This window comes from Sus scrofa, chromosome 14, assembly GCF_000003025.6.
Source record: "Sus scrofa isolate TJ Tabasco breed Duroc chromosome 14, Sscrofa11.1, whole genome shotgun sequence".
Lineage (NCBI taxonomy): Eukaryota > Metazoa > Chordata > Mammalia > Artiodactyla > Suidae > Sus > Sus scrofa.
Window position 1 is genome coordinate 21157646 of NC_010456.5, and position 25852 is coordinate 21183497.

A 25852-nucleotide genomic window follows, 5' to 3' on the forward strand; every position below is an offset into this window, starting at 1 on the left:
CTGTTTTCCTCATGCAGTGTCTTCTGGTCTAGAAGTACAACAGTGGCCTGCACAACCCTTTTCTCTGCCCCACCCTGGACATCACCCCAGTTGGCTGAATTCTCTCTGGAGTGTAGTCATTGTCCGTTGTTTAAGGAATGTCATATTTTGGTAGGAAAAGGTGGCTATTGAAAACTCCAAAGACCATGTGAAGGTCCTAAAGATTTCTTAGCTGTTCTTAACTGCCTGAGAAATCAGATCATGTTCATTGGAAATAAATACAAATAGAACAGACACTTTCATTCACTGAAACTAGTTCTTATAGGGTCTATCTGACAGTGTTCCTACTGAGGCTCAAAATAACCATGTCCATTTGAGACATGAACACATATCCTTGATAAAGGATATCACAGGATAATGAATACAACTCCCTGTACTGTACAGTAGGACCTTGTTTTTTATCTATTCTATATATCATAGTTGGCATCTATTAATCCCAAACTCCCAATCCATCACTCCTCCATTCTTCCTCCTCCTTGGTAACCACAGATCTGTTCTCTATGTCTGTAGGTCTGTGTCTCTTTTGCAGATAGGTTCATTTGTGCCACATTTTAGATTCCACATATAAGTGATATCACATGGCATTTGTCTTTCTGACTTTCACTTAATACAACAATCTATGCTGCTGCAAATGGTATATTTCATTCTTTTCTATAGCTGAGTAATATTTGATTGTGTATATGTACCACATCTTTGCCCATTCCTCTGTGGATGGACATTTAGGCTATTTCCTTGTCTTGGCTATTGTGAGTAGTGCTGCAGTGAACACTGGGATGCATGCATCTTTTCCAATTATAGTTTTCTCTAGCTGTATGCCTAGGAGTAGGGTTGCTGGATCATATGGCAACTCTAGCTTTAATTTTTTGAGGAACCTCCATAGTGGTTGTACCATTTTATATTCCCGCAAACATTGTAGGAGGGTCCTCTTTTCTCCACACTCTCTCCAGCATTTATTGTTTGTAGACGTTTTGATGATGGCCATTCTGACAGTGGGAGGTGATACCTCATTGTAATTTTGATTTACATTGTAGAAATTTAATTTGTACTTCAATACAAAATTTGAGAAAGAAAACAAATTTTGCTACATTTGGTGTGATGGTGTGTTGGCTCCATTCTATTCCAAAATCAAGAAGTCCTCCATCATATAAAATAATCTCCTATCACTTAAAAGAATTTTGAAAAACTATACAGACCCTTGTGCGCTTTCTTTTCTTTTTTCTTTTTTTTTGGCACACCCAATGGGATATGGAAGTTCCTAGACCATGGATCAAACCCACAGTATAGCAGTGACCTGAGCCACTGCAGTGACAACCGATCCTTAAACTGCTGAGCCACAGGAGAACTCCAGACCCTTGTGCATTTTAAATGGACGCATAGGAGTTCCCACTGTGGCACAGTGGGTTAAGTTTCCAGGGTTGTCTCTCTGGTGACAGAGTGGGTAAAGGATCCAATGTTGCCATAGCTGCAGCTCAGATTCAGTCCCTGGCCTGGGAATTTCCTATGCCACAGGAGTGGCCAAAAAAGAGAAAACATCAACAAATGGCATGTTCCATTGTTTTTTATGGCTGAGTTATTTTCCATTGTTTACATGTACCACATGTATACCCACACCACTGTTACGGCAATGCCAGATCCTTAACCCACTGGGGGAGGCCAGGTATTGAACTCACAGCCTCACAGAAACCATGTTGGGTCCTTAACCTGCTGAGCCACAATGGGAACTCTAACTCAGTCTTGCTCAGGCACCACCCCAGTGTGTATGAAAGACCCTCTTCCTTCACCACAGAGTGTGCTCTGAAAATACTGATCAAAGGAAGTAACTACGAAGCACAGTGTAAGATCATGAACTTTCTTTGCACATAAATACCAAATTAAGAAGAGCTGTATTTCTGCAGGTCACTCTGCGCACAATCGGTATCAGTAGCTCTCAGGCTCCTGTACTGTGTCCACAGAGATTTGATAACCAAGGAAGAAAAATGCCACTCAATGCTTATGCACTCGATTTCTATAAACATGGATCCTTGACAGGATTAGTCCAGGACAACAGGTGTGTTTTATCTGTCTCCATCCCTACTCATCTCCATCCCCCTCATCTTTTTTTTTTTTTTTTTCCTTTTTTCTTTCTTTCTTCCTTTTTTAAGGGCCACACCTGCATCATATGGAACTTTCCAGGCTAGAGGTTAAATTGGAGCTGCAGCTACCTGCCTAGACCACAGCCACAGCAACACAGGATCAGAGCTTCATCTTCTACCTAGACCACAGCACCATAGACAACACCAGATCCTTAACCCACTGAGCAAGGCCAGGGATTGAACCTACATTCTCATGGATACTAGTTGGATTTGCTACTGCTCAGCCACAATGGGAATTATCCATCCCCCTCATCTTTATCTCCATCACCTGCATCCCTCATCCTCTCCATACCCATCATCCCTATCATCTCTATCTCCATCATCCCCATCATTTTCATCCTCATCATCTACATCTCCATCATTTCCATTATTCCCATCATCTCTAGTCATCCCCATCATCACTATCTCCATCCACATCCCCATCCTCTCCATCTCGATACCCATCATCCCCATCTCCATCATCACCATCATCTCCATCTTTACCTCTATCTCACTCTATCCTTTTAACTTCTACCTCTTTCTCTGTCTCTAATTCCATCTGTCTCTATTTCCACTTCCATCATCTCCATCTTTACTGCTCTAGCTCTACCTTTCTCACTATTCTGTCTCTACCTCTGTCTTTTTCACCTCCAACCTCTACCTCTACTCTAGTTCTATTTCTATATCCATCTCCATTTCTGCTACCTCTAACTCTACCTTTGTCTCTGTCTCTATCTCCATCTCTACTCCTACTTCTATCCTCACCTCTCCCTCTATCTCTACCATTTCCATCTCTGCCTCTACTTCTAGTTCAGCAAAATCTTGAGGCTTGAGCTGACTCACTTGACATAAAGCCATGCACTACAAATATAAATATATATATTCACAGATATGTTTTAATTATTACTATATTATTATATACTTTAAATAACAACAAATAATGCCATAATGTTATCTGAGAGAAATGTGTAAAAATTCTGACCCTCTTGAGAAATGTTGATCATTTTTGAAAGTATGACTCATCATTGTGGATAAAGTCATCATTGAGTAACTCACTTGGTTCTTCTCTTTAACCCTTTCCCACTTACTCTCCTGATCTTGACTTTCATGCTCAGGTTTCCTCCTGGGAGCATTCACCTTATATGTTCATTGATCATCTGTGGCAGTGATACTTGTGACTTTTGAAGTCATAATCATCATTCCCACAGATTAAATCATTGGGGGAGGGGTTGTGGAAGAAATGATTTTGATAAATACAAATGGTCAGACAAAAGCAATCTATTATTGACAAATTCAGCATTTTGATATGAAATAAGTTCTTTAATGTCTGTATACCGTTAATTTTCAAAATGTTTTGTTTAGGATGAATGAAGGCCTTGCATATCAGTTGTTGAAAGATTTTGCACTCACCATTCAATCTATCAGGTGCGTTATGTATTTTAAATATTGATTTTAGATTTTCTAATAATTTCATGATAATTTTAAAAGTGTTGAGTTCATACTTAATGCCACTGATCCTCTTGGGTGCCAAGCATTTCAACTGTCCAAAAACACTGCAGAACTTTTCTTCAACATGCCATTACATTGTTTCTACAGTAGAACTAGTTCCAAAATCCATTTGACATAACGTTTCACCCAGACCAGAGCCTCAGCATAGGCACTGCACGCCAATAGGCACCAGTCTTCCAAAGCCTTGAGAACCCCTGGACCATAGCAGTCTTAATTTCCACAACAAGGTTTTCACTTCAGTTATGATACATAGAAACAGAGAAGTGAGGATGAAATTTGGGGACTAAGAGCTGAAAACAATGAGTTAGAATTTATGCATCACACTATATCTGTGGTGTATTGTTCAGGAGAAAATGTCTAAGAGTCACAATTATGAGTCTGTAACTAGGAGGAAATCCTGTGTTCTGGATGCAGAACTCGTCATCCTTTGTGATGGACTAGTGAAGACACCAGGGAAACACTGGACTTCCAGTGGAACCAAGGCAGATGAGATGTCAGGTCCTGACCCCTCCCAGTTCTCGATCAGCCCAGCTGGACTGTACATTCTTGGATTTCCTCTCTCTGTGTTTGTCACCTACGTATCAGTCTCTTACTGCTGCTCTAACGAATGACCACATAGTATTTAGACCAATACAACTTTATTATCTTGCAGTTCTCAAGGTGACAAGTCCAAAATGGGTCTCAATGGGCTGAAATGAGGGTGTTGTCAAGGCTGCATTCCTTTCTGTTCCAAACCAATCTGTTTGGTGGTCTTTTCTATCTACTAGAGGCTTTGATCTTGGCCCTTTCTGTCTTTAAGGGCAGTCTCAGGTCAGGTCACACTGATGTCCACTCTCTCCTGCCCCTTCCTCCACTTAGAACAACCTCTGCAACTACAGTGGGCCACCAGATAATTGAGGTTAATCTCCATCTCAAGGTCAGCTGGTCAACAACTTCAGTTCCATTGGCAGCCTTAATTCTCCCTTGCCACGTAACCTAACAATCCATAAATTTCCAGGGATTAGGCTGTGGATATCTTTGGAGGACTGTTACTCTATTTACCACACCCTGTTTTCTTAATTTTGTCACATATCTAGATGAAAGGAGGACTCTCTTGCTTTTCATAGAGGTAGTTGCCTGTGGGTTTCAGTATATATAGGACACAGTAGTAGGAAAACACACACACCACCACCAACACAAAATGGCTCCATAAAAGATGTATGGAGAAAAAGAAGGGAATTTGTGTTGCTGATTTGAAGGGAAGAGGGATCAGGTTACATGGAATTTGGTGGCCATTAAATCCTCTTGGTAAAATACATTAAGAAAAACAGCATGACGATTGTCTTGATTGATTGATTTACAACGTGGGGGTTTTTTTTGTTTGTTTGTTTAAATAAATGTGTTCCTTACCATTCTTCTCTGCTTTTTGCTAACATGTCATCATCTAGTGGTATTTACTTAACTGCCTCCCTGGGGAAGCCCTCTTATACTGACACTCAGTACAATGAGTGCCTTTTATGTGTGTCTGTATTTCCATTTACAGTGTTTCTCTGCGTGAACTTTGTGTAAATGAAGAGGACAACGTGGTCTTAGCATTTGAACAACTGAGTAAAAGCTTTTTGGAAAAATTTAATAAAATCTGAAAACAAAATCTATCCAGACCACTTAAAAGATTGCTATGGGCATTTTTCAAGTCATGTTTACGATTCTCCTGCTTTTTGTTCAGAAACCTATCGGATGAAGTAGAAAGAGCAAGTACTTTGGAGTCAGGGTTGTGATCAAGCCCGCCTGGCTCTCCTGTGCACATCCTTAGATAAATTACTTAGTATCTCTGAACATTGGGTTCATTGTATAGTTTAGCAATGATACTTCCAGATCAGTTGTTTGGGGGATTGATTGAGAAATGCAAGGATTTTTCACGTGATGAATTTTTTACTCTGTGAGGCCTAAACAAAAATGTTTAGGCCTCACAGAGCAAAATGAAGTCTCAGAATTTTTCTCTTCAATGTTATAATTTTTAAAAAGTCTATTAAGGCTGGAATAAATGACTACGGTATCCTGAAGTCAAAATATATTCTAATTTAAATATGATTACATGACTTATATATGAAGCCATTAATATACCTTCTAGTGAACTTGAACTACTTTTTATAAACACAATGGGAGTTTTGGTATAAATTCCGTGATGCTTTATAATAAAACAAAGCTGATGTTTTAGCTGGTTTTAACTGTATAGAAGTAGCTGAAAAACCACAAATAAAATGTGTTTAATCTATTTACCATTGGTCTCTTTGTGTTAAATCTATGCATCTTTCAATCCACTTGCACATACATGTGCCTTTTATATAGCACAGTTTCTGTATAATCAATTTCCCTCTCCAGTCTCACCTCAAATCTAGTCTAGAACCCATTTAGACCATGAACTTGAAGAGCATTTTGTCCTCAGAGCAAAAGGTCTTCTTTCTCCTGCTATCCAGATCTCTTACTGAAATATGACCCTTTGCATGGCATTTTTTATTCATAGATTACATCAGCTTAGAAACACCTGTGGTTCATTTGATCTGGAGATAGAAGAATACTCTCTTCCCTGGGACTGACCCATCACTGCATGTGCCATGTTAGGGGCCTCTACTTTCTTTGGGCTAACTTGATTTTCATCATGCTAAAACCTGCACTACAATGGTTGCTCAACACCAGACACTAAGAAACCAAAAGTGGTTTCTGATGGCCCTTAGTCTCTCTTCAAAACCATGATACACAATATTCATACACTGTTATCTGGGTTTCTATCCCTTGTGGTTTCATAAATCTGACAGAGACGAAGATTTGTTTCATATGACTGAGTCAGTCTGACTCCCTCATTTTTAGGAGGAGAATAAGATTCTTTGCTGTGATTTGGTATTCCCTGAGGGAGTGATACCTCACCTCTGCTAATGGGCAGGTTCCTTTTTGATTTTTTTACCAGCAACTTTAAAGAATAACTTGGGACAACTTATGAAGAGTGAGTTTACATGGGAACTGAAAGCATTTTATGTGCCATTTGTTGGAATAATGTGTCATTTTTTTCTTTCTGAGAAACATGTATGGAGACTTTGATGAGAAAATCATTATGACTACTTTATTTCCATCTTTTTCCCAAGGTGGGAAAATCATATTTGCATTGGGCCTATATATGGTTTTCTGGAAGAGCCATTATCAAATATTTTTATCTTGAGAACATTGTAGATGCCTATGGTAATATAAGAAATAATAGATTTCTGCACAATTAATTTACAACAAAAGGGACAAGAAATACGATGTGAAAGGCCAGTCTCTTCAATAAGTGGTGTCAGGAAAAGTGGACCACTTCTTGCAGTATACACAAAGTTGAACTCAAAATGGATTAAAGACTTGACCATAAGACCTGAAGCCATACAACTCCTAGAAGAAAGCATAGGGGAAAGCTCCTTGACATAGGTTTTGGTAATGATTTTTTGAATCTGACATTAAAAGTGAAAGCAACAAAAGTAAAATCAGCAAATGAGTTGACATGAAACTAAAAAGCTTTTGCACAGCAGAGGAAACCATCAACAAAATGAAAAGGCAACCTGCTCTATTTTCAGATCATGTATCTGATAAGGGATGGATATCCAAAATATGTAAAGAATGCATACAACTCAATAAGAGATAAAACCAAATATGCAGTTAAAAAGTGGGCAGAGGATCTGAAAAGATATTTTTTTGAAGATATATAATGACCTCACCATATAATCTTGGTGAGGATGTGGAGAAAAGAGAACCCTGTGCACTATTAGTGGGATTGGAAACCGGTACGAGCACTGTGGAAAACAGTGTGGAGATGCCTCAGAAAAGTAAAAATAGAATTGCCATAGTATGCAGCAATCCTTCTTGTGGGCATTTATCTGAAGGAAATGAAAACACTAACTTGAAACCACATATGCACCCTTTATCCATTCTTGGAGGATAATTTTGCTAGTAAAGAATTCTTGTTATTTTCCTCACTGAATGTTTTTATTTCCTCTTCAATAGTAAAGAATAATTTCACTGGATATAGAATTTATGTGATAGGATTTTTTTTTAAATTTTCTGTTCTTGAAAAATGTGACATTTCTTCTGGCTGCCATGGCTTCAGCTGAGAGATCACTGGCATTTGAGTTGGTGTGGGCCAGGGGTTATGTGGTGCACTGGCATTTGAGTTGGTGTGTGCCAGGGGTTATGTGGTGTTTCTATATGTCTGCTTTTAGGATTTTTCTTCCTTTTTTAGTTTTCAGAAGTTTAGCTATGATGTTTTCTTTGCATGGTCTTCCTTAGTTGGAGTTTACCTTTTTCACTCTGTCGGTCAGTTTTTTTTTTTTTTTTTTTTGTCTTTCTGCCTTTTCTAGGGCTGCACCCGTGGCATATGGAGGTTCCCAGGCTAGGGGTCTAATTGGAGCTGTAGCTGCTGGCCTATGCCAGAGCCACAGCAATGTGGGATTCAAGCCACATCTGTGACCTACACCACAGCTCACAGCAACGCTGGATCCTTAACCCACTGAGTGATGTCAGGGATTGAACTCACAACCTCATCGTTCTTAGTCAGATTCGTTAACCATTGAGCCACAACAGGAACTCCTGTGGGTCAGTCTTTTGACAAATTTGGTAAGTTTTCAGCCATTATTTCTTTAAATATCTCTTCAGCCCTGCTCTTTCCCCATTCTTCTTCTGAGACTCCAGTGGTATAAGAGCTGGCTTTTCTGTGTTTTCTCATATGTTTCTGACACTCTGTTCATTTCCTTTTCAGCCTCCTTCTCTCTGTTATTCAGACTGACCAACACTATTGATCTTGCCTCAGGTTCATTCTCCCATTCTCTCTCTCTCTCACACGCACACACACAGGCACATTCCCTTTGCAGTGTGTCTTGGAGCTGCTCCCCCATGTCTTCTGTTTTCCTTAGGCTTGATGTTCTCCATTTCATTCCACAGCAAACCCTAGAAGCAGTGTGGCTAGTTCTTGGATGGAAAAACATTGGACGATCTGAAGGCAAAGGAGAGAAATCAAATGACTGTAACTTGTGGCTCAGAGACAATGAGGAAAAAAATCATAAACATTTGAAACATTTATTATTGGAGTGTAGCCAAATACATAACAGTGCCAGCTAATTCTACCATTTGTTAGACTGAGTTTTCTTTCCACCTCAGTGATAAATAACTGCACATCCAACTTGCAAAAAAGCAGCCAGGGTCAGGGAATGGTTGTGCGTTCCCTCCTCAGGGAACTAAATGTCTATCTCAAGCTGTGTCCAGCTGGCAGGTCGCAGCAACCACAGAGTCTGAACTCCTTTGGTTTGTGGGTTTCTCAGCTATGATGAAGGCTTGTCATCAACCCCAGCCTCACATGGATGTGTGATGGAAGTGTGATCAATCCATCTATTGAGTGCGAACTTAAGAGTTGGTTTCATCTTGGCACACACATATATAGGACATCACTCCTCTTCAGAGCTCCACGTTGTTGGGACTTTGACCATGTGATAGATCCAGAGAGACAATGGAGAGGAGCCTCCATTCCACAGGAAGGTATAAAACAGGATCAAGAAAGGACACGGAGAGAACAAAAACTGGCTTTCAGAAAATCCTCTGGCTGTGGACACCCTTCCCACTTACTGGACTTCCTGAGCTGTTAAGAACAGTTTCACTGTTGAAGAGGTGAAGCTTTTTTTGCCCCAGTTACCACTGATTCGTGTAAAAAATGCAAAGTCCAACATTCCCCGACATGTCCAAATCTTTTATTCTTTTTATCATAAAAATCAAATATAGAGCAGGCCCATGTCTCCTAGGTCTTTCTTCTTCAACAGCAAGCCCTGGATGCATCTCAAAAATAGCCATAGGGACCTTGAGACAAGAGGGATACCATGCACTGAGCTCCCTGGGTTTCCTCCTTGCTTCTCAGATACCCAGGCAGTATGAGGGGGCCTCGTCTCCACTGTGCTTCATGGTGGCTGTGTCTTCAGGGTGTCCAGCCTCCCCCGACCTGGTATTCGTGGGGGTGAACAAGGCAGTGTGAGGTGGAGCTTGCTTTTACCTCCTTTATCTACAGTCTTCTATCTTTGGAGCCATATTGTCTACTTCTTGTCAATATGTTATATCTTTCATAATCTGGCCAATGTGAATGAATTCACCAGTGTCTTCCAATATACAGTTTGTATTTTCCTCTTTTTAAGACAAATTATTTGGCTCTGAATTCCCTCCTCTCTACCTAAATCTTAGCCATGCTTTAAAGCTCACATCAAATAGCACCTTCTCCATGTAGCTTCCCTACCAGATGATCATTTTTCTTTTTGGATCTATTAGAAAGGGGAAAACACAAAAGTATCTCTTCCGATACTGCTTCCCCTAGTGTCTGCACTGATTTACATGCCCAAGGTGAGTGCACAAGGCATGCCTTTTCTCCACATCCTTGTCAACTTGTTATTTCTTGTCTTTTAGATGATAGCCATTCTGAGAGGTATGAGGTGGTATCTCATTGTGGTTTTGATTTGCTTTTCCCGATGATTAGTGAGGTTGAGCATCTTTTCATGTGCCTATTGGCCATCTGTATGTCTTCATTAGAAAAAATATCTATGTAGATCCTCTGCCCACTTTTTAATCCAATTGTTTGTTCTCTTCATATTGAGCTGTGTGAATTTTTTTAAACATATTTTGGATATTAACCCCTTCTGGAATGAATCATTTGACAAATACAGGCAGATCAATGCAATAAAGCAATATCACAGTAAAGCAAGTCACATATTTTTTTTGTTTTACAGTGCATAAAATGTTATGTTTACACTATGCTGTTTTGCCTAAAAATAATGTAAATACCTTAATTAAAAAATATCTTATTGCTAGAAAATGCTAACCATCATCTGAGCCTTTGGTGAGTTGCCCTCTCTTTTTTGGAGGGTGGTGGAGGGGTTGAAATATTGTGGGAATTAGGAAAACGTGACAAAGGGACATGAAATGAGCAAACGTTGTAGGAAAAATGGCATCTATAGACTTGCTTAGTATAAGGTCGCCATGTACTTTCAATGTGTGAAAAAATGCAAGATCTGCAAATTTCAACAAATAAAGTGTGATAAAACAAGGTATGCCTGTATCTTCTCTCCCATTCTATAGTTGGCCTTTTCTGTTTTGTTGACAGTTTCCTTCATTGTGTGAAAGTTTTTAGTTTAGTGAAGTCCCATTTGTTTATTTTTGGTTTTGTTTCCCTTGCCTGAGGAGGCAGACCCCCAAAAAATATTGCCAAGACTGATGTTAAATTGTGTACTGCCTAAGTTTTCTTCTGGGGGTCTTAGGGTTTTAAGTCTTACACTGAAGTCTTTAATCCATTTTGAATTTATTTTTGCATGTAGCTGTCCAATTTTCTCAACATTGTTTATTGAAGAAGTTGACCTTCCCCCATTGCATATTCTTAGTTCCTTTGTATATTCCTAATTCCTCAGCAATTACTTGACCATATGGGTATGTGTTTATTCCTGGGCTCTCCATTCTGCTTCATTGATCTATGTGTCTGTTTTTGTGCCAGTACCATACAGTTTTGATTACTATAGACATGTATTACAGTTTGAAATCAGGGAGAATGACCAAGCCAAGCTTAGTTTTTCTTTCTTTTGGCTATTTGGGGTCTTTCATGGTTCCATACACATTTTAGAATTATCTATTCTCATTCTGTAAAAAATCCCTTTGATATTTTTTGGTTTTATAGACTGAATCTCTGAATTACTTTCAGTAGCATGGACGTTTTAATAATGTTATTTCTTCCAGTCTATGAACATGGTACATCTTTCTATTTATTTGTGTTATCTTCAGTTTCTTTCATCAGTGTAATAGTTTCCAGTGTACAAGTTGTTCACTCCCTTGGTTCACTTTATTCCTGGATACTTTGCTGTTTTTAGTACAGCTGTAAATGGGATTTTTTTTAAATTTATTTTTCTTAAAATCCATTTTGGTATATATAAACAGATTTCTGTGTATTAATTTTGTACCTTACCACTTTACTGAATGCATTTACTAGTTCTAACAGTTCTTGGGTGGGCTCTTTAGGGTTTCCCATTATAGTATTATGTCGTCTGTACATAGTGAGTCTCTTCCCAATTTGGATGACTTTTATTTCAAATACTGTGTTGAATAAAATTTTTGACAGTGGGTTTCTGTGTCTTGTTTCTGATCTTAGAGGAAGCTCTTTTTAGTGTTGAGTATGATGCTAGCTGTGGTTTGTTGTATATGGCCTTTATTATGCTGAGGTATGTTCCTATGGTGTAATCCATGTTGTGAGAGTTTTGCTCCCAATGGATTTTGAATTTTGGCAAATGCTTTTTCTGCATCTATTGTGATAACCATAAGATTTTTTTTGGCTCCAAATTGATATATTACTTTAATCTTTGCAGTTTTGAGTGTTTTTATCATTTGCATGATTTCTCTACCTCCCCCAATCTAGAGTGATTGCATTCTCCTTTGCATTCTTCAAGTTTTTACAACTGCTGTTGAAATTCACTAATACAAGAAATTGCCCACAGCTGCAGCTTGGCTCAAACTGCCGTCTTGTATAACATTGGTGCCATTCTACAGACTGAATTGGCCAGTAACTATTTACCTTAAATTTGAAAGTAAAATGCACTTTGAAAATATGCAGTTTGACTTTTTCTTCATCTATTGAGAGAATCATATGGTTTTTATTCTTCAGTTTGTTAAAGTGGTGTATCACACTGTTTGATTTGCAAATATTGAAGAATCCCTGCATCTCTGGGATAAATCCCACTTGATCATGATGTACAACAATCCTTTTAATGTATTGTTGGATGCAGTTTGCTAGTATTTTGTTGAGGATTTTTGCATCGATGTTCATCAGTGAAATTGGCCTGTAGTTTTCTTTTTTTGCAGTATCTTCGTCTGGTTTTGGTATCAGGGTGGCCTCATAGAATGAGTTTGGGAGTGTCCCTTCCTCTGCCATCTTTTGGAATAGTTTCAGAAGGATCGGTGTTATTTCTTCTCTAAATGTTTGATAGAATTTGCCTGTGAAGCTGTCTGGTCCTGGACTTTTGTTTTTTGGAAGTTTTTAAATCACAGATTCAATTTCAGTACTTGCCAACACCCATTTCTGATTAAAAAACCCTTAAGAAAGGTGGGCATAGAAGGAACCTAACTCAACATACTAAAGGCCATATAAGACAAACCCACAGCTAACATCATTCTCAATGGTGAAAAGCTGAAAGAATTCCCGCTGAGATCAGGAATAAGACAAGGATGTCCACTCTCACCACTACTCTTCAACATAGTTTTGGAAGTCCTAGCCACAGCAATCAGAGAAGTAAAAGAGATAAAAGGAATCCAAATTGGAAAGGAAGAAGTAAAACTATCACTATTTGCAGATGCCATGATAATATACCTAGAGAATCCTAAAGACTCTACCAGAAAACTGTTAGAGCTCATCCATGAATTTGGCAAAGTCGCAGGATACAAAATTAATACACAGAAATCAATGGCATTTCTATACACTAACAATGAAAGATCAGAAAGAGAAATTAGGGAAGCAATTCCATTTACCATCACAGCCAACAGAATAAAATACCTAGGGGTAAACCTACCTAAAGAGACAAAAAACCTGTACTCTGAAAACTATAAAAGAAATCAAAGATGGCACAAATAGATGGAAAGACATACATGCTCTTGGATTGGAAGAGTCAATATTATCAAAATGACTATACCACCAAAGGCAATCTACAGATTCAATGCAATCCCTATCAAATTACCAAGGACATTTTTTACAGAACTAGAACAAAGTATCTTAAAATTTATTTGGAAGCACAAAAGACCCAGAATAGCCAAAGTCATCCTGAAAAAGAAAAATGCAGCTGGAGGAACCAGACTCCTGGACTTCAGACTATACTAGAAAGCAACAGTCATCAAAACCATATAGTATTGGCTTAAAGACAGAACTATAGATCAGCGGAACAGGGTAGAAAGTCCAGAATTAAACCCACACACCTACAGCCAACTAATCTATGACAAAGGAGGCAAGAATATGCAATGGAGAAAAGACAGCCTATTCAATAAGTGGTGCTGGGAAAACTGGACAGCCACATGGAAAAGAATGAAATTAGAAGACTCCCTAACACCACACACAAAAATAAACTGAAAATGGATGAAAGACCTAGATATAAGACCAGATAATGTAAAACTCTTAAAGGAAAACATAGGCCAAACACTCTCTGACATAAACGACAGCAACATCTTCTTAGATCCACCTCTTAGAATAATGACAGTAAAAACAAAAATAAACAAGTGGGACTTAATTAACCTTAAAAGTTTCTGCACAGCAGAGGAAACCCTAAACAAAATGAAAAGACAACCCACAGAATGGGAGAAAATGCAAATGAATTGACTGAGGAGGGATTCATCTCCAAAATTTATAAACTCTTCCTACCACTCAATACCAAAAAAAAAAAAAAAAAAAAAGAAAGAAAAAACAACCCCATCAAAAAATGGGCAGAATGGAGTTCTCGTTGTGGCATAGTGGTTAATGAATCCGACTAGGAACAATGAGGTTGCGGGTTTGATCCCTGACGTCGCTCAGTGGGTTAAGGATCTGGCATTGCCATGAGCTGTGGTGTAGGTCCAGACGTGGCTCGGATCCCACATTGCATAGGCCAGCATCTACAGCTCTGATTAGACCCCCAGCCTGGGAACCTCCATATGCCATGGGAGTGGTTCAAGAAATGGCAAAAAGACAAAACAAAAAAAATGGGCAGAAGATCTAAACAGTTCTCCAAAGAAGATGTACGGATGGCCACAAAACACATGAAAAGATGTTCAACATCACTCATTATTAGAGAAATGCAAATTAAAATCACTATGAGGTACAACCTTACACCAGCCAGAATGGCCATCATCGAAAAGTCTACAAACCATAAGTGCTGGAGAGGGTGTGGAGAAAAAGGAACCCTAGTACACTGTTGGTGGGATTGTAAATTGGTGCAACCACTGTGGAAAACAGTATGGAGATTCCTCAGAAAACTAAAAATAGAACTACCATTTGATCCAGCAATCCCCCTCCTGGGCATCTACCCAGAGAAAACCATGACTCGAAAAGATACATGTACTCCAATGTTCATTGCAGCACTATTCTCAATAGCCAACACATGGAAACAACCTATATGTCCATCAACGGAGGAGTGGATCAAGAAGATGTGGTACAATGGAATATTACTCAGCAATTAAAAGGAAAGAAATAATGGCATTTTTAGCAACATGGATGGACTTAGAAATTATCATGCTGAGTGAAGTCAGTCAGACAATGAGACACCAACATCAAATGCTTTCACTGACATGTGTAATCTGAAAAAAGGACAGAATGAACTTCTTTGCAGAGCAGATACTAACTAACAGACTTTGAAAAACATGGTTTCCAAAGGAGGCAGTTTGGGGGGTGGAGAGATGTGCTGGAGTTGTAGGATGGAAATCCTATAAAATTGGATTGTGATGATCATTGTACAACTATAAATGTAATAAATTCATTGAGTAATAAAAAAGAAAAAAGAAAAAACAGAAATATGCAGTTTGATTTATTTAGTCAGAGCATTATATAGTTCCTTTCATTGAGATGATCATATGATTTTTATCCTTGTTTTGTGATGTGTATGTATTGGACCATCCTGCATCCTTGAGATAAGTTCCACTTGGTTGTGATGTACAATCATTTTTAATGAATTGTGTTTAGTTTGCTAAGATTTTGTTAAAGATTTTTTGTCTCTGTTCATCAAGGATATTGGACTGAAATTTTCAGTTTTTGTGGTTCTTTCTCTGGTTTTGGTAACTGGATGATGGTGGCTTTGTGGAATGAATTCAGAAGTGTTCTTTCCTCTGGTTTTTTGGAAAAGTTTGAGAAAGATAGATGTTGACACCTCTTTAAATGTTTGGTAGAATTCACATGTGAAGACCTCTGGTCCTGAATTTTTGTTCATTGAGTATATTTTTTAATTAACAATTCAGTTTTATAACTGGTCATCAGTCTGTGTTTTCTATTTCTTCCTGATTCAGTCTTAGGATTTGGATGTTTCTAGGAATCTTTTGTTTCTTCTGTGTTTTCCAAATATTTGATATATAATCATTCATAGTAGTATCTTGGGATCCTTTGTATTTCTGTGGAGTTGGAAACTTCTTTTATTTCTGATTTGTATCACCTGAAAAATCTGCCAATCATCTTATAAGGGTTTCTTTGTGATGAGCTGTTTTTCTCTTCCTGCTTTTAATATTCTCTCTTGGTCTTTAAATTTGACATTTTAATTATAATGTGTTTTGGTATGGACAACTTTGGGTTCTATTTGTTTGAGACTGTGCTTCTGGACTTGGATGTCTGTTTCCTTTACTAGGTTAGGGACATTTTCAGCTGTTATTTCTTCAAATAGGTTTTCTGTCCCTTTCTTACTCTCCTCTCCTTCTGGGACCCCTGTAATGTGAATGTTAGCTTGATGTTGTCCCAGAAGTCTCTTAAACTATGCTCGTTTTTTAAGATTCTTCTTTCTGTTCTGGATGGGTGATTTCTACTCTCGTATCTTCCAGATTGTTGAGCTGTTCTGCATCCTCTAATCTGCTGTTGATTTCCTCTAGTGTATTTTTCATTTGACTTGTTATATTCTCCAGTTCTTTGTTTTCTCTTTTATATTTTCTATTGCTTTGTTTAATTTTGTATTGACTTTATCTATTTTTCCCAATTTTAGTGAACATTTTTATGATTATGGCTTTGAACGCTTCATCTGATAAATTTCTTATCTCCATTTCAATTAGTTATTTTTCTGGCGTTTTGTCTTATTTCGTTTGGAAATTTTACCTTGGCTCCTCATTTTGTGTCACTCTGTGTTTGTTTCGATGATTATATATATATCAGATATGTCTCCCACTCCTAAAAGTTGCCTCATATAGAAGGTGTCCTGTGGGATCCTTTGGCTCACTGCCCCCTGGTCATCAGAACCAAGTGCCTCTGGGGTATCTTCTGTGTGGGCAGTGTGTGTCCTTCCATTGTTATTGGGCCATAATTTTTGTGGATTTACCAGTAGGCAAGGCTGGCTCCTAAGCCATTTGCCTGAGATGCCTGGCCATGACTGCTATGTGTGTGTTGGTATACAGCCTGGCCCAGCCATCATAGCTGCAGGTGTGCTAGAATACAGGGAGGCCTGGCCATGGCAGCTGCAGGTGTGCTAGTGTACAGAGAGGCCCAATCATGACAGCTGCAGGTGTGCTTGTGTACAGGCTGGCCCTCTGGAGTGGGATCTTCTTTGAGGACATGGGTGCCAGCCAGGGCTGCCTGTCAGGTGAGTGGGGTAGGTGTTGCCTTGGAGAGTCTGGTTGGGCAGGAGGGTTGGGTCCTCAGGGGAATACCAAGCAGGGCATGTAGTTTTAGCTAGGCTGATTGAAAGGGTGGAAATGGCCCTATCAGCACCAGGCCTGCTGTTTGGAAGGATCGTAAAAAAGGGGCTCTAGCCATTACTTCTGTCCCTGGAAGGAGTTTCACTAGGTCTCTGTCCCTCTGGCACCTGCCCTGAGTGCTTTTCAAGCTGCTGCCTCCATACTGGACTTGGGACAAGTGAGTCTGTGCTGACCTCTTGAAGAACAGAGTCTTGGTTCCTCATGCCCCCCAGCCCTGCCAGACAGAAGCCCCACTGATTTTTCAAAGTCAGATTTTATGGAGGCTTGTGCTTTTGGTGCAGGCCCCTGGCTGGAGAGGCCAGTAAGGGGCCTCGACCCCTCATGCCTCAGGGGAATGTCATGGTTGTGACACCCTCCTGCTTGTGGGTCACCTACTTGGGGTGTGGGTCTGAATGGACCATGTCCACCCTTCTTCCTCGCAGAAAGTCTGTCTGCAGGTCTGCACTTTGCCCTCAGAGAGAGTTGCACTATCTGTGGTGTAGTTTTGGAGTGTCAGCAGGGGTAGGTGACCCCAGCCTCTGCCAATTCTGCCATCTTGATCCAGACTCTCTCTAATAAGTTAGTTTCAATTCAGTGAACAACCTTGACAAGTACTTCTTATTATCAGATTTATTTTAAAGATGAAAAAATAGGGTCAGAAGAATTCACAAGCCATGCTGTAAACCTAGGTCTGTCTGGCTCCAAATCTCTTCCTTTTGATTATAAAACACTGTCTCACATGTATGGTATTATTTAAAGCAGTTCCCCAAAGAGAATGACATTATTTGAATTTGGGGGCTGAAGAAGCAGGTTAGAAACATTTATGGTCTTCACAGAATTAGGAAATTGCCAAGAAATGAAGTAAACTTATTTTAGAGTGATTTTATAAACTATGTTTTATTTCTTTATATTTTACTGGATAAGGTTTGCTATTATTTATTTTGATTTCTTTTTTAGTTTTTAATGATTTTTGTTTTTTCCCATTATAGCTGGTTTAGTGTTCTGTCAATTTTCTACTATACAGCATGGTGACCCAGTTACACATACATGTATACATTCTTTTTTATCACATTATCATGCTCCATCATAAGTGACTGGATATAGTTCCCAGTGTATAGAATTTTTTTAGGATTTTTCTTTTGGATATTTTGTTTAGGTTTTTACTTCTATGTAAATTAATGACATAGACCTGAAAGTTTCTTTTCCTATGTCTAATTTTCTTTTATTGTAAGGTTATTTTAGACTGAAAATAAATTGGGGAGCATTTTTCTTTTTCATTTATCTCCTACTTATGAACTGTTATAGGCCTATTAAAGTTTTCTATTTTTCATTTAGTTTGTCCAGTATATTATAAGGAAACTTCTATGTTATCTATTTAAATTTCTTACATTGCTATTGATAAAACCCTTTTTATAATTTGTAAAATTGCTGCTATTTTTATAGTTCTGATTGCTACTTTTGTTCCTAAAGTTATTTTTTATCTCTTTATTTTTCCCAGCAAAATTGGACAAACTTGATTTTATTATTTCCAAATAGTGTGGCTTTACTAATCCTTGATTTTTCACAGGTCATTAAAATTTTAATCTTGATCATTTCTTTCTTTCACTTTCTTTAAAAATATTTTTCTAACTTTACCTAAGTTTCATGCTTAGCTCACTAATTTTTATTCTAACTTCTAATGTAAGCAATTAATGATAGAAATTTCTCTCCATATTCACAATTTTAGATGCATTCCATGCATTTTAATAAATATTTTAGTGTTATTTAAATTTAAGCATTTAGACATTTCCCCATTAATTCTTTTTTCCTTGCACAGCTAATTAGAAGGGCTCTTAGTAACTTTCAGATATAAGACATTTTGTTTTATTTTTCTTATTTATCTTTCATTGTTAAGTATGTGGTTAGGGAACATGGTCTCTAAGACATTAACTCTTTGAATCTTGTAGACTTATCTTGTTATTAGTGTATTTCATACACACGAGAAGACTGTATTCTCAAATTATTAGGAGTGATAGCAATTGGAGAAAGGTGTTTCTTTTGTTTTTCTTTCTTTCTTTCTTTCTTTCTTTCTTTCTTTCTTTCTTTCTTTCTTTCTTTCTTTCTTTCTTTCTTTCTTTTTTAAGGCTGTAGCACCTGCAGCATATGGAAGTTCCCAGGCTAGGGGTCGAATTGGAGCTGCAGCTGCTAGCTTATGCCAGAGCCACAGCAATGCAGAATGAGAGCCATATCTGTGACGTACACTGTAGCTCATGGCAATGCTGGATCCTTAACCCAGTGAGTGAGGCCAGGGATCAAACCCACATCCTCATAGACAACGTCGGGTTCTTAAGCCACTGAGCCACAATGGGAACTCCCCGAGAAAGTTTCTTAACTATGACCCTTGTTCAAATTTTCTCTAACCGTTCTCATATTTGGTGCCCGTAACATGAAAAATATGAAGAAAACATGTGTTGCCAGTGGAGTGTTATTTCCTTGTTCCATTAAGACCCTGAGGGAGGTTTGTGGGGCTAGTTTTCTGCTTGTGACTGAAAAAAATCTCCCCACTGTGTGGTTTTATCTTCCATTAGACGCTAAGTTCCACTCAGCAGTAACTTTTGAGCGCATGCAATGCCTAGGTTCTTGTCTATGCTGGCCATGACTTTTGAGTTGATGAAGAATAATTTTAAGTGAGTCTTAAGACCCCAGTTAGTTGCCCTGCAATTTCTTCATCTTTATCTAATGTTGGCAGAATTTAAAAGCAAACAGCAGAAGGAAGAGGGGAAGGTAAGGGTGGTTAGTATGGCTGGGCTGGGTCCTGGGAGAGGCCGGTTATGTGCAGGAACAGGTGCATGTACTCACCTGACTTTTGCCCTTGCTGTCCTACAGATGCTTTTTCACAGAGGGCAAGGCCACAGAAGAGGGATGAGGCTGAGAAACTGTGATATGCTACCCGGCCTTCTTCTTCCCTCAGCCTCCTCAGGAATCAAAACCTAAGGCAGCTGTGGCTGTGCAGAGGGCAAATGTGACTGGCCTCTGGGGGAGCAGCCTGGGCTCTGCTGGCCCCTCCGGATCCTGTGGCCCCGTGGCTGTGAGGAGGAAACCACAGACCATAGGTAGGAGGGGTTGGTGACTGCGCACAGGCAAGGTGGGGAGGAAATGGGGTTCCTGTTTAGGACTTGTTTTAGGAGAGATCGGACTGCTAAGAGCTGAGTTAAATTTAAGTCTAGACATGGAGGAGGAGAGCGGAGCTGGTCTCAGTCCCAAGAGACTATCACTTATTTGCAAAGAAATGAACTCCGAGATCTGTTTGAAATTGATGTTAAGATGTCCCCTGTGGAGGGAATTCATATTTTGAAACATGGTAAGACTTGGTACCAGCTTAATTACTTTAAAAAATATGTGATACCCAGTTTGGCATTAAGCTTATAGCTTAATGCCACTGACAAGACAAACATGCAAAAGACACGTGTGTGTGTGTGAAAATGTGTATGCATGTGTGGTGTGTGTGTGTTTATGTGTGTATGCAGCTGTGTGCATATGTGTATCTGTGTCTATGTATATATCAGTAGGTATGTGATGTGTGTTGTATGTGTATATATGTGTCTATGCATATGTGCGTATTTGTATGTGTATGTATGGGTGTCTGTGTATCTTTATGTGTGTACGTATCAATGAGGAGCTTGGCAGGATTGATAGAGAAATAATGGTATTAACAAGTGAGAAATCTAGCTAAAATGGTGATTGGTAAGTTGGGTTTTAAAATACCATTAATATAGTTATCTAGAGTACACTTTGAAGTTTAATAGTTAAAAATTATCTTTTGGAAGTTCCCATTGGCCCAGTGGAAATGATTCTGACTAGTATCCATGAGGATGCAGGTTTCAACCCTAGCCTCACTCAGTGGGTCAGGGATCTGGCATTGCTGTGAGCTGTGGCATAGGTTACAAATGTGCCTTGGATCTGGCATGGCTGTGGCTGTGGTGTAGGCTGGCAGCTGCAGTTCTGATTTGACCCCTAGCCTGGGAACTTAACATATGCTGCAGGTGTGGCCCTAAAAAGAAAAAAATAGAATTGTCTTTTACTTTGGGGTGTGTAGATTCTGGGGTAGGTGGACCCCAGAACTGGGGTTCTCTGAGTAACTCAGGCTACATGCAACATTTCAGAGAACCTGGAAATCAAGGGCAGTCAGTCCTTTCTGTAGCTGTTCACAGAGTCCACTGCGGGGCTTCCTAGAGCACTGCCAACCTGTCTATGACCACATCTGTACTGTTGTCCCAGAGGAAGATGGGGGCCTGGGGCCAGGAAGAATCCATGCTTCAGTTTATGAGCAAGATTTTTTTATTTTTTAGGGCTACACCTGCAGCATATGGAAGTTCCCAGGGTGGGGGTTGAATCAGAGCTGCAACTGCTGGCCTATGCCACAGCCACAGCAGCGCCAGATCTGAGCCACATCTGTGACCTACACCGCAGCTTGCAGCAACACTGGATACTTAACCCCACTGAGCGAGGCCAGGGATGGAACCTGCATCCTCATGGACACTATGTCAGGTTCTTAACCCACTGAACCACAAGGGGAACTCCCACCTATTTCTTGCTACAGTTGGCCAGGGGGCTTAATGGGATAAGGTTCACACATGTTCCTCCTGAGGAATGGGGAGACCTGGTTCTTGGTGAGGGCACACCCAGGGCCAGCCCGGAAGGGGCTGTGTTCTGACTCTACTTCCTCAGAACAGCAGCTGGCCTGTTTCTCCAGAAAGCTCCTACCCTGTCTTTATCTGAAAGTCCTTCAAGTCCAAACTCAAGTACCTTCTCCCCTGAGAAGCCTTACTCAGTTCTCCCAGGCACTGTCCCATGACTAGTTGGTTTACCAGCTGCATTGCAACCCTCATCCCAGCACCTCTTAGTCTGCAAACTTATGTCCCGTGTTCTCCAGACTGGGTTCTTCTGGTTGCTAGTGGCCTCAAGAATGTTGCATAGATTCGTGTCCTATAGTACAGTAAATGTCCAGTGAAGGATGATTGAGTGGATGAATGAATGAATGAATGAAATATTCCTCAAAATTAAATTATATTCACAGGAAATTGCATTTGCTGAAAAAGACAGAAATAGGAAATGTTGGAAATGCGAGGAGATGTTGGCAGAATGGTCAACACTTTCACTTCTTATGTTGTATTTATGCTTTCATGCCTTTATTTATTTATTTATTTATTTATTTTTGGCTTTTTAGGGCCGCACTGTGGCACATGGAAGTTCCCAGACTAGGGGATCTAATCAGAGCTAGCTGCAGGTCTACAGCACAGCCATAGCCAAAATGCAGAATCCAAGCCTCATCTGCGAACTACACCACAGCTCACAGCAACACCGGATCCTTAACCCACTGAGTGAGGCCAGGGATCAAACTGCAAGCTCATGCTTCCTAGTTGGATTTGTTTCTGCTGTTGCTGCACGATGGGAACTCTCTATGCTTTCACGCTTTTTGACTGAAATACTTTTTTACTTCTAGTGTAAGGAAAAGGAAACTAAAGCCCAGTGGGATCAAGTGATTGCCCAGTTAGTGCATTGGCAATATTACTGTTGTTGCATATTGATGATGTTGAAAAAACAAAATTCAAATGAGTGGAAGATTTGAATTGAGTTTATTCAAAGATTCATGAATTGGACAACATGCCATCCAGCAAGTAGAAAGGGGCTTGGAGGAGCTGCACATACAGAAGTTTTATAGACAGAAAGGTGCGAGTTAAGGGCAGAGCAGAGGGCCTTGTCTTTCTTTGGGGGCCTGGAAGGGGATACCAGTTGGATTTCTCACAACCGCTGACCAGAAAATTCCAGACTGACTGGTTTTAGACCACATTCCTGGGAGAGGCTGAACTACAGTGATTTCAGGTTTGCTGATGTCACTCCGTTTTGAGAACATTGTTTCCTTTTAACACTGAGGACAGCAGGGCTGGGGGATGAGTGGTGAAGACCTACACCCCCCTCTTGGAAGCTGGGTGATGCATGGTTATGTATATAAAGATGAAGAGCTGTTGGTTGGCAGGGGTGTGATCATGGATTGAATGGATCACACAGGAGAGTGAAAAAAGAGCTGAAATTGAATGATGAGTATAACAGAGATTGCAGCACGATTATTCTAGGATGGAAATAACATGGCTGTGTTCATACATGGAGGAGTAAAAGCCAGGAGAGAGAGGTGGGAAAGGAGGAACTGGGGCAGAGGGAGGAAATCTTTAGAGAAAGAAAGAAAGAATGGGTTAAAGCTGGGGCACAGATAAAATAATGTATGCAAAACATGAGACAGTGTAGTTGACTTTTAGATACTGGAGGGAAGAAAGGTGGCTGGTGCTCAAGTGCGTACATGGGAAATGATGGCAGGAAATCAAGCCTTAAGATGTATCTTAACAGGGCATGATATCATTAATACAGAAAACCAGGCTGACGACCTGGAGCATCATGTCAGTTACAGCAGAGACTGTTTTATGATAAAAGCAGATTTAACCCAGCCCCGAGACAGATGCTCTTCTCTTTAGGCAAAGCAAGCTGCTTTTGGTAGAGGTTGCAAGCAGTGCATTTATCTGTTCAGCAGCCCTGTGCCAGAGCTGTAAGCATTCATTTCAGGAAGGGCACCACAGTTGGCAAGAAAGGACTGATGGAACAGGAGCCTGTTTGTTTAGCTTGGTGGTGGATCATCATCATCTTCCCTCAGCCTTATCTCTGGCTCCCCACGTGCCTGGTTAGTGAACTTCAGAATCCATCATACGTGAGCCCCATCCTTGAAGGTGCCAGCAGCCAGACCTTTGGTTGTTTTGGTACCAGAGCTACTTCCTCCCAGAGCAGAGGCTACGCTTCTCCATGGGCTGTTCCATATGGGCCCTGGTTACCTGCCTGGGGTCAGTGAGGGATAAGCACAGATCTGGGGGAAAGACACCTGCTTTGGGGAAGATGTTGTGGGCTGTGGTCCTCCAGCATGGTGCGAGCTGCTCTGCCAGCCCAGAGGACTGCAAGGAATTGGGGGTTCAAGATTGTTCATGCCGAGCACCCAAGTACCCCGTCCCAGGGGCTTTTCCCACCAGAGGCTTTGACCTGGAGACCCATCAAGATGGTACCACCTGCAGTGCTGCCATCTGTGTCATGAGGTTCTAAGTATGACTTTGGGCACCATCTGCCCTGGGGCAGGAGAAGATGAGGCTCTCTCTATAAAAACTGCTAGTGGAGGGGCACTCTCTTCTCCCACGAGCCCTAATCTAGTTGATGGCTGCCCTCAGCCTGGCATTAACTGTGTGAAAGTGTCCAGTGCTGCCAATAGAAGATAATTAATTCCATATGTGAAATCATCACCATTCCTACACTTTGAAGGGCTCTGGCTAAGGTCTCCTCAGTGCCTCCTCCCACCTCTGCTGCATGAGAAAGGGATGCAGAGGAAAGCCCTGGTCACCACCACGTCCTCCGCACATAAGGGCCCTTGGCTCCTCTCTCAGCACGAGCAGTGAAAGGCACCCTTGCTGACATCACACTGGCAGTGAACCAATGCAGACCCTGTCCCGAGGGCATCCTTCCACTGTTCCCTCCTGACACCAGTTCTCTCTGGGTTCCCAAGAAAGCAGATCCTGAGACCAAAACAAACAAACAAATCATGTGCTCAGAACTCACTAAGACAAGCAGCCCCAGGAAATGCAAGGTAGGGAGAGAGGCAGGAGGCAGAGGGGGCGCCAGTCAGACTATGCTGTCCGCAGAGTTGCCCATCTTAGCATTGCACCACTGATGATTCATTTCCTGGGTGATCTTCCAAGGCGCCCCTGAGGTGATATGTCTTAGGCCCGTCTATCCAGACAAGGACGGGAGGCATTTGTACTCTGACTGTTGCTGCCGTGGTCAAAGGTCTGCCCTTTGGGCGTCAACCTTCTGGCTGTGCCCATGGGGAGACCCCCAGACAGGAGCACCAGGACACTGGATTTCACCCTGCAGAGGAGTTTGCCACAGAGGGGCTGGGACAAAGCCAGGGCCAAGGGCCCCAGAAACGGCTGAGGCTGAAAAGAGCTAAAGTGACCTGTGGGCATTTTCTGATACGTAAGCAACTCATAAATCAATTTGAAGGTGAAAACTGAAAAGTACACTGTTAGGTATCTAGTGATTTTTATCAGTCTAGACACCCAATAGGATGACAGATCTTATTGCAAAATTACTTCCATATGTTCTTTTTACAAAAATAAAACTCTGAGAAGTTTCTACCATGGTGCAGTGGGTTAAGAATCTGAGTAAGGTGACTCAGGTCACTGAGGAGGCAGGGGTTTGATTCTCAGCCCAGCATAGTGAGTTAAAGATCCAGCTTTGCCACAGCTCAGATTCAGTCCCTGGCCTGGAAACTTCCATATGCCGCAGTGCAGCCAAGTGAGTAAGTAAGTAAGTAAATAAATAAATAAATAAATCAGTTTTGTGATATCTATATAGTTTCTTTTTGTATAATTTGATCATTATATCTGATTTCTTCTAAAGAGTCTGTACTAGTAAAGCTACCGTCCCCTGCAGTTTATTTGCACAGAGCTATTCTATCTGCATGTACCTGTGCACCCAGGCATCTGTAGTATCCAGGCTGTGCCTCTTTGCTTAGGTATACAGCAGCCCTTTACCAGTCTGGCTTTTGATGACCCACATTTGACCTTTCCCCCAACAAGCTGGGAAAGAATGAATATTTTGATGTAATCTGAAGTCACTCTCTCTGCCACCACCAGGGCACGGTCCTCATTGTAGGTAAAGAAGGTGCCAGCATGTAACCATTTAACTGTTCAAAAAGAACAGATAACGAGAGAGTACCCATGTTGACA

General features: G+C 40.5%; 1 protein-coding gene and 1 pseudogene across 3 annotated transcripts in view; both read left to right on the forward strand.

Annotated features, from left to right (window-relative positions):
* DDX60 (DExD/H-box helicase 60) overlaps positions 1–5918 on the forward strand; it is an 86073-nt gene extending 80155 nt beyond the window's left edge. For all 3 annotated transcript variants that reach the window (XM_021072214.1, XM_021072213.1, XM_021072212.1), the window contains 3 exons: positions 1935–2086; positions 3513–3575; positions 5182–5918. In XM_021072214.1, the coding sequence (XP_020927873.1) occupies positions 1935–2086; positions 3513–3575; positions 5182–5281 (315 nt within the window). In that variant the 3' untranslated portion in view covers positions 5282–5918. The remainder of the gene's footprint in view (positions 1–1934; positions 2087–3512; positions 3576–5181) is intronic.
* The window catches only part of LOC110256812, a 33752-nt pseudogene continuing 24769 nt past the window's right edge, over positions 16870–25852 (forward strand).